At 44.1% G+C, this 11,009-nt stretch overlaps 1 protein-coding gene across 1 annotated transcript in view; it reads right to left on the bottom strand.

Annotated features, from left to right (window-relative positions):
- Positions 1-11,009, bottom strand: part of COQ8B (coenzyme Q8B) — a 67,980-nt gene that overhangs the window by 35,608 nt on the left and 21,363 nt on the right. The window contains exons 7-13 of the mRNA XM_075323641.1: positions 7,582-7,701; positions 7,187-7,272; positions 6,960-7,100; positions 4,230-4,311; positions 2,902-2,995; positions 2,426-2,567; positions 648-755 (exon numbers count right to left, since the gene is read on the bottom strand). Of these exons, the coding sequence (XP_075179756.1) occupies positions 648-755; positions 2,426-2,567; positions 2,902-2,995; positions 4,230-4,311; positions 6,960-7,100; positions 7,187-7,272; positions 7,582-7,701 (773 nt within the window). The remainder of the gene's footprint in view (positions 1-647; positions 756-2,425; positions 2,568-2,901; positions 2,996-4,229; positions 4,312-6,959; positions 7,101-7,186; positions 7,273-7,581; positions 7,702-11,009) is intronic.

The raw sequence follows: 11,009 nt of genomic DNA, 5'->3' as shown, positions 1-11,009 counted from the left end.
GCTTTCACGGCCTCCGTCAAGATCCCAGCATCGCAAGGTTATGTGTGGCGCTGCTGGGATCCTGACGGAGCCGGTGTAGAAGCAAGCGATATCCCAGCATGTTGTGATGTGTGAGGTGTGTGTGAGAGTGAGTGTGAGAGTGAGTGTGATCTGATGTGTGTGTGTACTCACCTGGGAATCGGAGCTCCGTGTCAGTTGGGCCAGAGCGAGCGTGCATTGCGTGAGGGGGGCGGGGCCTGCAGAGAGCCGGGGCGAGAGGCCAATCCGTGTGGGGGGGCGGGGCCATGGCGAGCCCAGCGGCCAATCAGCTTTGTGTCACCGTAAGGACATGTCACGGTGACACAATTTTGGAGCATGACAGACAGACAGACAGAATAAGGCAATTATATATATAGATATATATATATATATATATATAGATATATATATATATATATATATATATATATATCTATATATATATATATATATATATATTTGCAAATGGTGAATCAAGACTTTTTTCATTTTGGGTTCACTGGGACAATTAAAAGCAAAAGGTAGTGATAGGTAAAAAAAAAAAAAAAAAATGATAATAACAAAAACCCCAAAAAACTCATGTCTTCCCTTCAGATCACCGGACGCAGCGGTCATTCGGTCATTCTTACTTTGTCTTTCTCGCAGTCGTAGAAAAAGTTGGACCAGTTGGGGTCAGTTTGCATGAAGCGGAATTGAAAGACCTCCTGTAAGCAGAGCCGCAGGATGCTGTGCGAGATCTGAAAGGCAGAGATCCATGTTAGAGCGGAGCAGGATCCACCATGAGGAAACATCTATAGTCTGTATGCAGGTATCCAGGTATTTTTTCATCAGGATACCATTGATGCAGCCTGTGCAGCCGCATAATAGGGGCCAAAGATGTAAGGGGGCCACTACCACCTCCAAAGCACGAAATATGTGTATTATGAGATACTTGACTGCAAAGGGATATATCATGCTTGTACAGGGGCCCCCGTCTGTCTGCGTCCTTTACTAGCTAGGACACCCATCGATCGCCAGAATGGGGCTCATTTATGCGCCAGATGAACCCCTGCTCGGCCTCCTGGACAAAGCAGAGAGCAGCGCTGCAGCAGAAGCACCGAGAATAAACTGAGCGGCAGTCAATTGGTCAACGGGGATCAAAGAGCCCCATTCTGGCGATTGGTGGGGTCCCAGCGCTCCAGCCACCAGTGATTGACTGTGACCGTGATTGAGACTTGACTTCACCTGTCGTAAATAGTGGATCTTCTGTTATCTACTGTATATATTGGCGTGCTCAGTCATTCTACAGAGGAGGAGGTGAGCTGTGACATCCCCTGTGTTATCTACTGTATATATACAGGCGTTATCAGTCATTGTACAGGAGGAGGAGGTGAGCTGTGACATCACCAATGGTGAATAGTGGATTCTGGGTTATCTACTGTATATAGAAATGTTTTCAATCATTTCACAGGAGGAGGAAAAGGTGAGCTGTGACATCTATTGTGAATGGTGGATCCTGTGTTATCAGTCATTTTACAGGAAGGGGAGGAGGAGGAGTAGGTGAGCTGTGACATCACTGATGGTGAATCGTAAATCCTGTGTTATCTACTGTATATACAGGCGTCAGTCATTCTACAAAAGGAGGAGGTGAGCTGTGACATCACCGATGGTGGATAGTGAATTCTGCATTATTTACTGTATATAGAAATTTTACCAATCATTGCACATGAGGGGGAGAAGGTGAACTGTGACATCTATTGTGAATGGTGGATCTTGTGTTATTAGTACAGTACAGGAGAAAAAAAATCAGCTGTGATGTCACCACCTATGAATGGTGGATTCTCTGTTATATACTGTATATAGAGGTGTTAACAGTCATTGAAGATAAGGAAGAGGAGGGGAGCTGTGACATCACCTATTGTGAATGGTGGATCATGTGTTAACAACTGTATATAGAAAGGTCATTAGTCATTTTACAGGAGGAGGCTGAGGTGAGCTGTGATCTCTTATTGTGAATCGTTGATCCTGTGTTATCTACTGTACATAGAGTTGTTAATCAGTCGTACAGAGGGTGGAGGAGGTGAGCTGTGACATCCCCTATTGTGAATGGTGGATTCTGTGTAATCTATTGTATATAGAGTGTTTCCTTTTATTGTAATCCTGCTGATAATGATAATGCTGAAAAGCCTTTTGTACAGAACAAAAAGTAGGTGTCTAATATTGGGGGCCTAGTGCATAAAAAAGCAAAATTACTGATATAAGTATTATAAATAAATCTATATCATATATGAAAACTGGATAAAGTAGGTTTTGTTTCTGCATTATTGGGGGCAGCCAAAGAAGCTTGTAAAGAGATGAACCTCGCTCTCCTCTGCTTGCTGTGATAACGTGTTTTACCATCAGGATCTTATTATCTGCCCCCTCTGACCTGGTTGCGGGTCTCCTGCTCCATCTCTGCACAGTGGTCGAGGGGCACTCCAGACACCAGCTCCATAGTCAGGACCCTCCTGGTCGTCAGATCATCAATCACTTGTGGGACGTTGAAGAAGCGATCATTGCTCAGGAGATTCCTAGAAGTCATGGAGAAAACATATGTACAAAGCTTTAGAAGAGCAGCGGAAAATATCCCTCACCATACAGTGTGCTCCGCTTCTTCTCTAGAGCCCTCCCAGTACTCTGCAGTTTGCATGGACTTCATGTGATGGCTTTCCTGGGATCACCGCTTTGGACAGTGATTCTTTACTTCCCAGCAGCAAAGATTTCAGCAGATCACCGGCTCCAAGGGATCGACAGTTCACTAATGTTTTTTATTACATTTTTTGCTGGAAGTTTTTTTTTTTTTTTTTAACCCTTCACCATTTCTCTAAATTCTCACTAGGAAACAAACAGTGATTGCTGCACTACCTGAACGTCTTGGCACACTTGGCTTCTCGTAAGTAGTCACATTCCCAGGCCAGTTCTTTCTGTAGGACTTGGACGCTGTTTTCGGGAAATAAACCTGCAAAAAACAAAACAAAAAAAACATTGGATAAGTGATTATGGGCTGAAGGAAATGGTTAATAGGCCGGGAGAGTCCACACATCAGCCGAAATATGGAGCTATAAGAACGATCCTGATTCTCGTGCTGTGTAATTTGCAATCTAGCCAGTGGGTGATTACTGATCAGCGGAAATCTGACAGCACAATAGGTGCAAGAACGTTCTCACGCTTCCCCAACATGCATTGCACCTGCAGTATGATAGATAGAACAAGAGAAGAGCGACCGGGCCCACCACCCTCACTCGCTCCCCGGCAGAGAGACCAGGCCCACCGCCCTCACTCACTCCCCAGCAGAGTGACCGGGCCCACCGCCCTCACTCCCTCCCTGGCAGAGAGACCGGGCCCACCGCCCTCACTCCCTCCCCAGCAGAGTGACCGGGCCCACCGCCCTCACTCTCTACCCGGCAGAGCGACCAGGCCCACCGCCCTCACTCCCTCCCCGGCAGAGCGACCGGGCCCACCGCCCTCACTCCCTCCCCGGCAGAGCGACCAGGCCCACCGCCCTCACTCACTCCCCAGCAGAGTGACCGGGCCCACCGCCCTCACTCCCTCCCCGGCAGTGACCGGGCCCACCGCCCTCACTCCCTCCCCGGCAGTGACCGGGCCCACCGCCCTCACTCCCTCCCCGGCAGTGACCGGGCCCACCGCCCTCACTCCCTCCCCGGCAGAGCGACCGGGCCCACCGCCCTCACTCCCTCCCCGGCAGAGCGACCGGGCCCACCGCCCTCACTCCCTCCCCGGCAGAGCGACCAGGCCCACCGCCCTCACTCCCTCCCCGGCAGAGCGACCAGTCCCACCGCCCTCACTCCCTCCCCGGCAGAGCGACCAGGCCCACCGCCCTCACTCCCTCCCCGGCAGAGCGACCGGGCCCACCGCCCTCACTCCCTCCCCGGCAGTGACCGGGCCCACCGCCCTCACTCCCTCCCCGGCAAAGCGACAAAGACTGGCGCCTATTAGCTGTAATCCATCGCTGTTTCTTTGCTACTAGAGACTGATATCACTTCACAAAGGACCACAAGTTACACAGAAGAGAAAACAGCATTCTGGAGTCATCTTTTTGGGCCAAAACAAAGAATTTTACAATTTTACCAATCGCTGCGTCGTTCATCAGATGAGGTTAAGATCATTGAATTGTCAGTGACCAATTAAACATTTTTTAGAGGAGACATAAAGGATTGTGGTCGGCTTCTTACCGTCCGGGATGACTACGCTCATTTTCAGAATGGACAGCAGGTTCTCCACATCACTCCTAATACTCTGAGCAATCCCAGGATACTGCAAGAAGAACACACAATGTGGATCATACACCACGGAGGAAATATCCGCACTAAACCAGGCAGCAATACACACACCGGATCAACGGAGGCGAAAAATGGAGTAAAGCTACAAAAAAAACACCAAAAAACGTAGTTCCCGTCGATCTCTCAACCACTGCTGGGAAGCCGGGAGGTCGGTGGTGACCACTAAAGTGGAAGTGATATTGTCCCATTCTTTTGTGATTTATTGAAGCCCATTCTTTGCTCACCTGACCACTGTAGCAGGTGATTAGCTGCAGCGGTCAGGTGACTACAACAGTGCGAGATCAGAGGCGCATCCTATGACGAAATGTGGCGGTCAAGTGACAGACAAAAGCAACCACTAGAGCGGATTTTGTTACTTTTCAAGCCATCTTGTAAAATTTCATTTGGAGCCTGGAAAACGCCTTTAACATCCATGTAAAACTCTCTTCTCACCTTAAAAAGGGATTTTTCTATATTTTTTACAATGATGCAAAAAGTACTAAAAAAACCCAAACATTTCTCAGACTAGAAGATGCAACCTAAAATTTGGAGGAGGAAAATAGAAAAAAAAATTTAAATGTTAAAATGGGGGTCAGTTTTGCAGTCTTATAGGCTGACTGTAGCTTACCAGGTGGGGGGAGAAGAGGGGGGGGGGGGCACAAGGTCACAGAATTCTGGTGTCGGCACAAGTGGGGCAATGCTGGTAGGAGGGGGTGTCACAGCACAGGGCAGACACCATTGACCCGCCAGCGAAGGCGACGCATGCGCAGATTGATAGCTCAGCTCTCTGACAGATTAATGGTGCCTACCTTACACCACCAGTAATAATAATAATAATAATAATAATAATAATAATTTACTAATTTTGTTCATTTATATAGTGCTATTAATTCCACAGCGCTTTACATACATTGGCAACACTGTACCCATTGGGGCTCACAATCTAAATTCTCTATCTGTATGTCTTTGGAGTGCGGGAGAAAACCGGAGTACCCGGAGGAAACCCACGCAAACACGGGGAGAACATACAGACTCCTTGCAGATGGTGTCCTTGGTGGGATTTGAACCCAGGACCCCAGCGCTGCAAGGCTGCAGTGCTAACCACTGAGCCTCCGTACAGTGCTAACCACTGAGCCACCGTGCCGCCAGTACACCCACTCCTTCAAGACCAGGGCCCGCAGCAGTGCCGGCTTCCTGCAGCGGTAGCCCTGCGTCCTGTGACCCCCCCCACTCCACCCTAGAAAACTACATTCAGCCTATAAAGACGCACCTCCATTACACCCCCTTCTATTTTAGGGGTGGAAAAGTGCATCTTATAATCTGAAAAACAAAGTACATAAAATTTACTTTTCAAATCTGTTCTGCCCAAAATTGCTCTGGCCTCAGCAGCGGTCAGTGACTGGATAGGACATATTAAAGTGAACTTGTCCACGAGCAGTTCTGGGTGTATATTACTAATCCCTGCCTAACCGTCCCTGTATACACTAGCATAGATAAAGAGATCTTTAAAAAAAAGGATTTCTTAAGATCTTTTATCATATGCTAATGAGCGTAGGGACTAGTCCTCTGGGTGTTGCTTCCATTGCTCGTCGGCTCCATTAGCATGTTAGTACACCCCTGTAACATGCTAATGAATATGCAGCGTCAGAGGATGATGTCACTCACCTCTCCGCCGCCATCGCGTCAGACACTGGATTCCGGCTCTGCGCTTGATCCTGGAGTTTGGGTCATGTGCACTACTTCAGTTTGACCCCGGAAGTGGACACCCGGCTTCATAGTGCACATGACATATCCCTATATAACATTTATTTATTAATTCAATTAATGCCAGTGAGGGGGAGCCGACGTGGAACGGGGGCGCCCAGATAAGTTAGGGTGTCATACCCTCCGTTGGTAGGCAGGGGCCATAACAGGGAATTAATAGGGAAATGATAATCCAATATTAATTGGCACTTACCCTACTGCCCCAGCCTCAGAGGGTTTACGGCTACCTCCCATCACATTGTGTCCCCCTTATTTTTTTGGTATTTTTTGGTATTTATCTGTCTACCCGGGTGATTTTAATTGAATAAAGAAATGTTTTATAGGGATATGTAAGGTACGTTAATTGGCTTTGAGACTATTCCAAGATTATTAGCTTTGTGAACATAGTGTGTATGACCCAAACTCCGGGGTCACGTGCCGAAATCCAGTGTCGGGCGGCGATGGCGGTGGAGAGGTGAGTGAGATCATCCTCTGACGCTGCACATTCATTAGCATGATAGCACACCCACAGGAACCCAAAGGGGCGTACTAACATGCTAATTGGGCTAATGAGCAAGGGAAGCAACGCCCAGGGGACTAGTCCCTGCGCTCATTAGCATATCATAAAGGATCTTTAGAAATACTTTTTCTAAAGATCTCTTTATCTATGCTAGTGTATACAGGGACGGTTAGGCAGGGATTAGCAATATACACCCAGAACTGCTCGTGGTTCTGGGTGCATATTGCACCTGACAGGTTCCCTTTAAATAATAATGAATGATAAATAATAAATAAATAATGAATATTTTTTTTATTTTAGAAAAATACCCATTTACCAAACTTTTTAAAATAAAATAAATAATAATCCAAATATAGAAGTTCAAAACAACGGAATCTGACCTGGATCTTCATAGCCACTTCCCGGCCGTCCAGCAGCCGGGCCAGATGCACCTGACCGATAGAGGCGGCTGCAAAAGGTTTATCTTCAAAGTACGACAGCTTCTCCCTCCAATCAGGGCCCAGCTCCTCCTCCAGCACTTTCTGTGGGGGTAATATCTGTACTTGTAATTTCACCGGTGGCCCACCAGATGGCGGCAGAGATCGGTAAGAAACACGGAGGCACTCACCGCCATCTGCCAGGAAGGCATGAAGTCTGCGCTCTGTCTCACCCGCTCAAAGATCTTCTGCAGCTGCGGACTGAGGAAGCTGTTATCTGCAATGATGCAATATGTTATCAATAGGAACACAATACTACAGAATGTATATAAAAACAATAAATTAAAAAAATAATAAATATCCTTCCTATAATAAAAATTAAAAGAAAGGCAGTCAGAAATATTTGCAGAAAATCTATCTAAAAATAATTATTATATTATATATAATATATAATATTTTTGTACTAATTATATATATATATTATTGTGCAAAGAAAACAAAAAAAAAAAAAATAAGATAAAAAAAAAAACAACCAAAAAACCACCCTCCGGTGCACGCAGCTTTCCAGAAATCCTCATCTAATCACCTTGAATACTCAGCATCTGCCCGATCTTCAGTGCTGCGCCCCGGACTTTGCACAGCGTGTCTACAATTCTCTCAGCATTGGCTTCATTCATGAACGAATTTGCTTCCATCACAGTAAGATCTGAAGAAGAAATTGTAAAAAATAAACAAAACAAAAACGTGATATTAAATCAGAGCTTATGCAACATTTCTCCATCTGCAATAGGGGGATAAGGTACGTTTTTTTTAGAATTCTAAAGGGAATCTGTCACTAGGTTTTTGCCACCTAATCTGAAAGCAGCATAATATAGGGGCAGAGATCCTGATTCCGGCGATGTGTCACTTACTGAGCTGCTTAGTGTAGTTTTGATACAATCACTGTTTAATCAGCAGGAGATTATCATTACAGGACTACGTGGCATGCTGCAGGTAGTCCAGCATATTCATGAGTTCTGTATAACTGTTAGATCTGCAGCAGAGAAAACAGTGATTTTATCAACATGACAGCAAACAGCTCAGTAAGTGACACATCGCTGGAATCAGAATCAGAGCAAAAAACTGGTGAAAGATTCCCTTTACAGCACACAAATGTAAAACCTCAGTGTCAATCATTTATAGCGGATGTGAATAATCACTGTATGGAGCAGGTTCAAGGCCTGAGCCTGCTCAGCATAGCACAGACACTGGGGGTGTTATATACCAATCGACATAGTTTAATCTCTTAGACGCTGCTGTTAGTCTTTGAAGTGGACATTAAGAGGTTAGGGACCAGGAATTAACTGCTTTCAAAGAAAAAAAAACAAAAAACAAAAAAAAAAACCTAAATATATATATATATATATATATATATATATATATATATATATATATATATATATATATATATATATATATATATATATATATATATATATATATATATATATATATATATATATATATATATATATATATATATATAAACATACATACACAAACACATGCATACATATATACACATACACAGTACAGACCAAAAGTTTGGGCACACCTTCTCATTCAAAAAGTTTTCTTTATTTTCATGACTCTGAAAATTGTAGATTCACATTGAAGGCATCAAAACTATGAATTACCACATGTGGAATGAAATACTTAAAATAGTGTGAAACAACTGAAAATATGTCTTATATTCTAGGTTCTTCAAAGTAGCCACCTTTTGCTTTGATTACTGCTTTGCACACTCTTGGCATTCTCTTGATGAGCTTCACGAGGTAGTCACCGGAAATGGTTTTCACTTCACAGGTGTGCCCTGTCAGGTTTAATAAGTGGGATTTCTTGCCTTATAAATGGGGTTGGGACCATCAGTTGTGTTGTGTAGAAGTCTGGTGGATACACAGCTGATAGTCCTACTGAATAGACTGTTAGAATTTGTATTATGGCAAGAAAAAAAGCAGCTAAGTAAAGAAAAACGAGTGGCCATCATTACTTTAAGAAATGAAGAAATGAAGGTCAGTCAGTCCGAAAAATTTAGAAAACTTTGAAAGTGTCCCCAAGTGCAGTGGCAAAAACCATCAAACGCTACAAAGAAACTGGCTCACATGAGGACCACCCCAGGAAAGGAAGACCAAGAGTCACCTCTGCTGTAGAGGATAAGTTTATCAGAGTCACCAGCCTCAGAAATCGCAGGTTAACAGCAGCTCAGATTAGAGACCAGGTCAATGCCACACAGAGTTCTAGCAGCCGACACATCTCTAGAACAACTGTTAAGAGGAGACTTTGTGCAGCAGCCTTCATGGTAAAATAGCTGCTAGGAAACCACTGCTAAGGACAGGCAACAAGCAGAAGAGACTTGTTTGGGCTAAAGAACACAATGAATGGACATTAGACCAGTGGAAATCTGTGCTTTGGTCTGAGGAGTCCAAATTTGAGATCTTTGGATCCAACCACTGTGTCTTTGTGTGACGCAGAAAAGGTGAACGGATGGACTCTGCATGGCTGGTTCCCACCGTGAAGCATGGAGGAGGAGGTGTGATGGTGTGGGGGGGCTTTGCTGGTGACACTGTTGGGGATTTATACAAACTTGAAGGCATACAGAACCAGCATGGCTACCACAGCATCTTGCAGCGGCGTGCTATTCCATCCGGTTTGCGTTTAGTTGGACCATCATTTAATTTTCAACTGGACAATGACCCCAAACACACCTCCAGGCTGTGTAAGGGCTATATGACTAAGAAGGAGAGTGATGGGGTGCTACGCCAGATGACCTGGCCTCCACAGTCACCAGACCTGAACCCAATCGAGATGGTTTGGGGTGAGCTGGACCGCAGAGTGAAGGCAAAAGGGCCAACAAGTGCTAAGCATCTCTGGGAACTCCTTCAAGACTGTTGGAAAACCATTTCCGGTGACTACTTCTTGAAGCTCATCAAGAGAATGCCAAGAGTGTGCAAACCAGTAATCAAAGCAAAAGGTGGCTACTTTGAAGAACCTAGAATATAAGACATATTTTCTGTTTTTTCACACTTTAAGTATTTCAATCAACATGTTTTCATTCATAGTTTTGATGCCTTCAATGTGAATCTACAATTTTCAGAGTCCAGAAAATAAACTCATTGAATGAGAAGGTGTGTCCAAACTTTTGGTCTGCACTGTAATATATATATATATATATATATATATATATATATATATATATATATATATATATATATATATATATATATATATATATATATATATATATATATATATATATATATATATATATATATATATACACACACACACACACACACACACACAGTTAGGTCCAGTAATATTTGGACAGTGACACAATTTTAGCGAGTTGGGCTCTGCATGCCACCACATTGGATTTGAAATGAAACCTCTACAACAGAATTCAAGTGCAGATTGTAACGTTTAATTTGAAGGTTTGAACAAAAATATCTGATAGAAATTGTAGGAATTGTCACATTTCTTTACAAACACTCCACATTTTAGGAGGTCAAAAGTAATTGGACAAATAAACCAAACCCAAACAAAATATTTTTATTTTCAATATTTTGTTGCGAATCCTTTGGAGGCAATCACTGCCTTAAGTCTGGAACCCATGGACATCACCAAACGCTGGGTTTCCTCCTTCTTAATGCTTTGCCAGGCCTTTACAGCCGCAGCCTTCAGGTCTTGCTTGTTTGTGGGTCTTTCCGTCTTAAGTCTGGATTTGAGCAAGTGAAATGCATGCTCAATTGGGTTAAGATCTGGTGATTGACTTGGCCATTGCAGAATGTTCCACTTTTTTGCACTCATGAACTCCTGGGTAGCTTTGGCTGTATGCTTGGGGTCATTGTCCATCTGTACTATGAAGCGCCGTCCGATCAACTTTGCGGCATTTGGCTGAATCTGGGCTGAAAGTATATCCCAGTACACTTCAGAATTCATCCGGCTACTCTTGTCTGCTGTTATGTCATCAATAAA

The sequence above is a fragment of the Anomaloglossus baeobatrachus genome, chromosome 9 (genome assembly GCF_048569485.1).
Source record: "Anomaloglossus baeobatrachus isolate aAnoBae1 chromosome 9, aAnoBae1.hap1, whole genome shotgun sequence".
NCBI classification, from domain to species: Eukaryota; Metazoa; Chordata; class Amphibia; order Anura; family Aromobatidae; genus Anomaloglossus; species Anomaloglossus baeobatrachus.
Note: the sequence above shows the minus strand (reverse complement) of the source record. Positions and strands in the feature narration are given on the sequence as shown.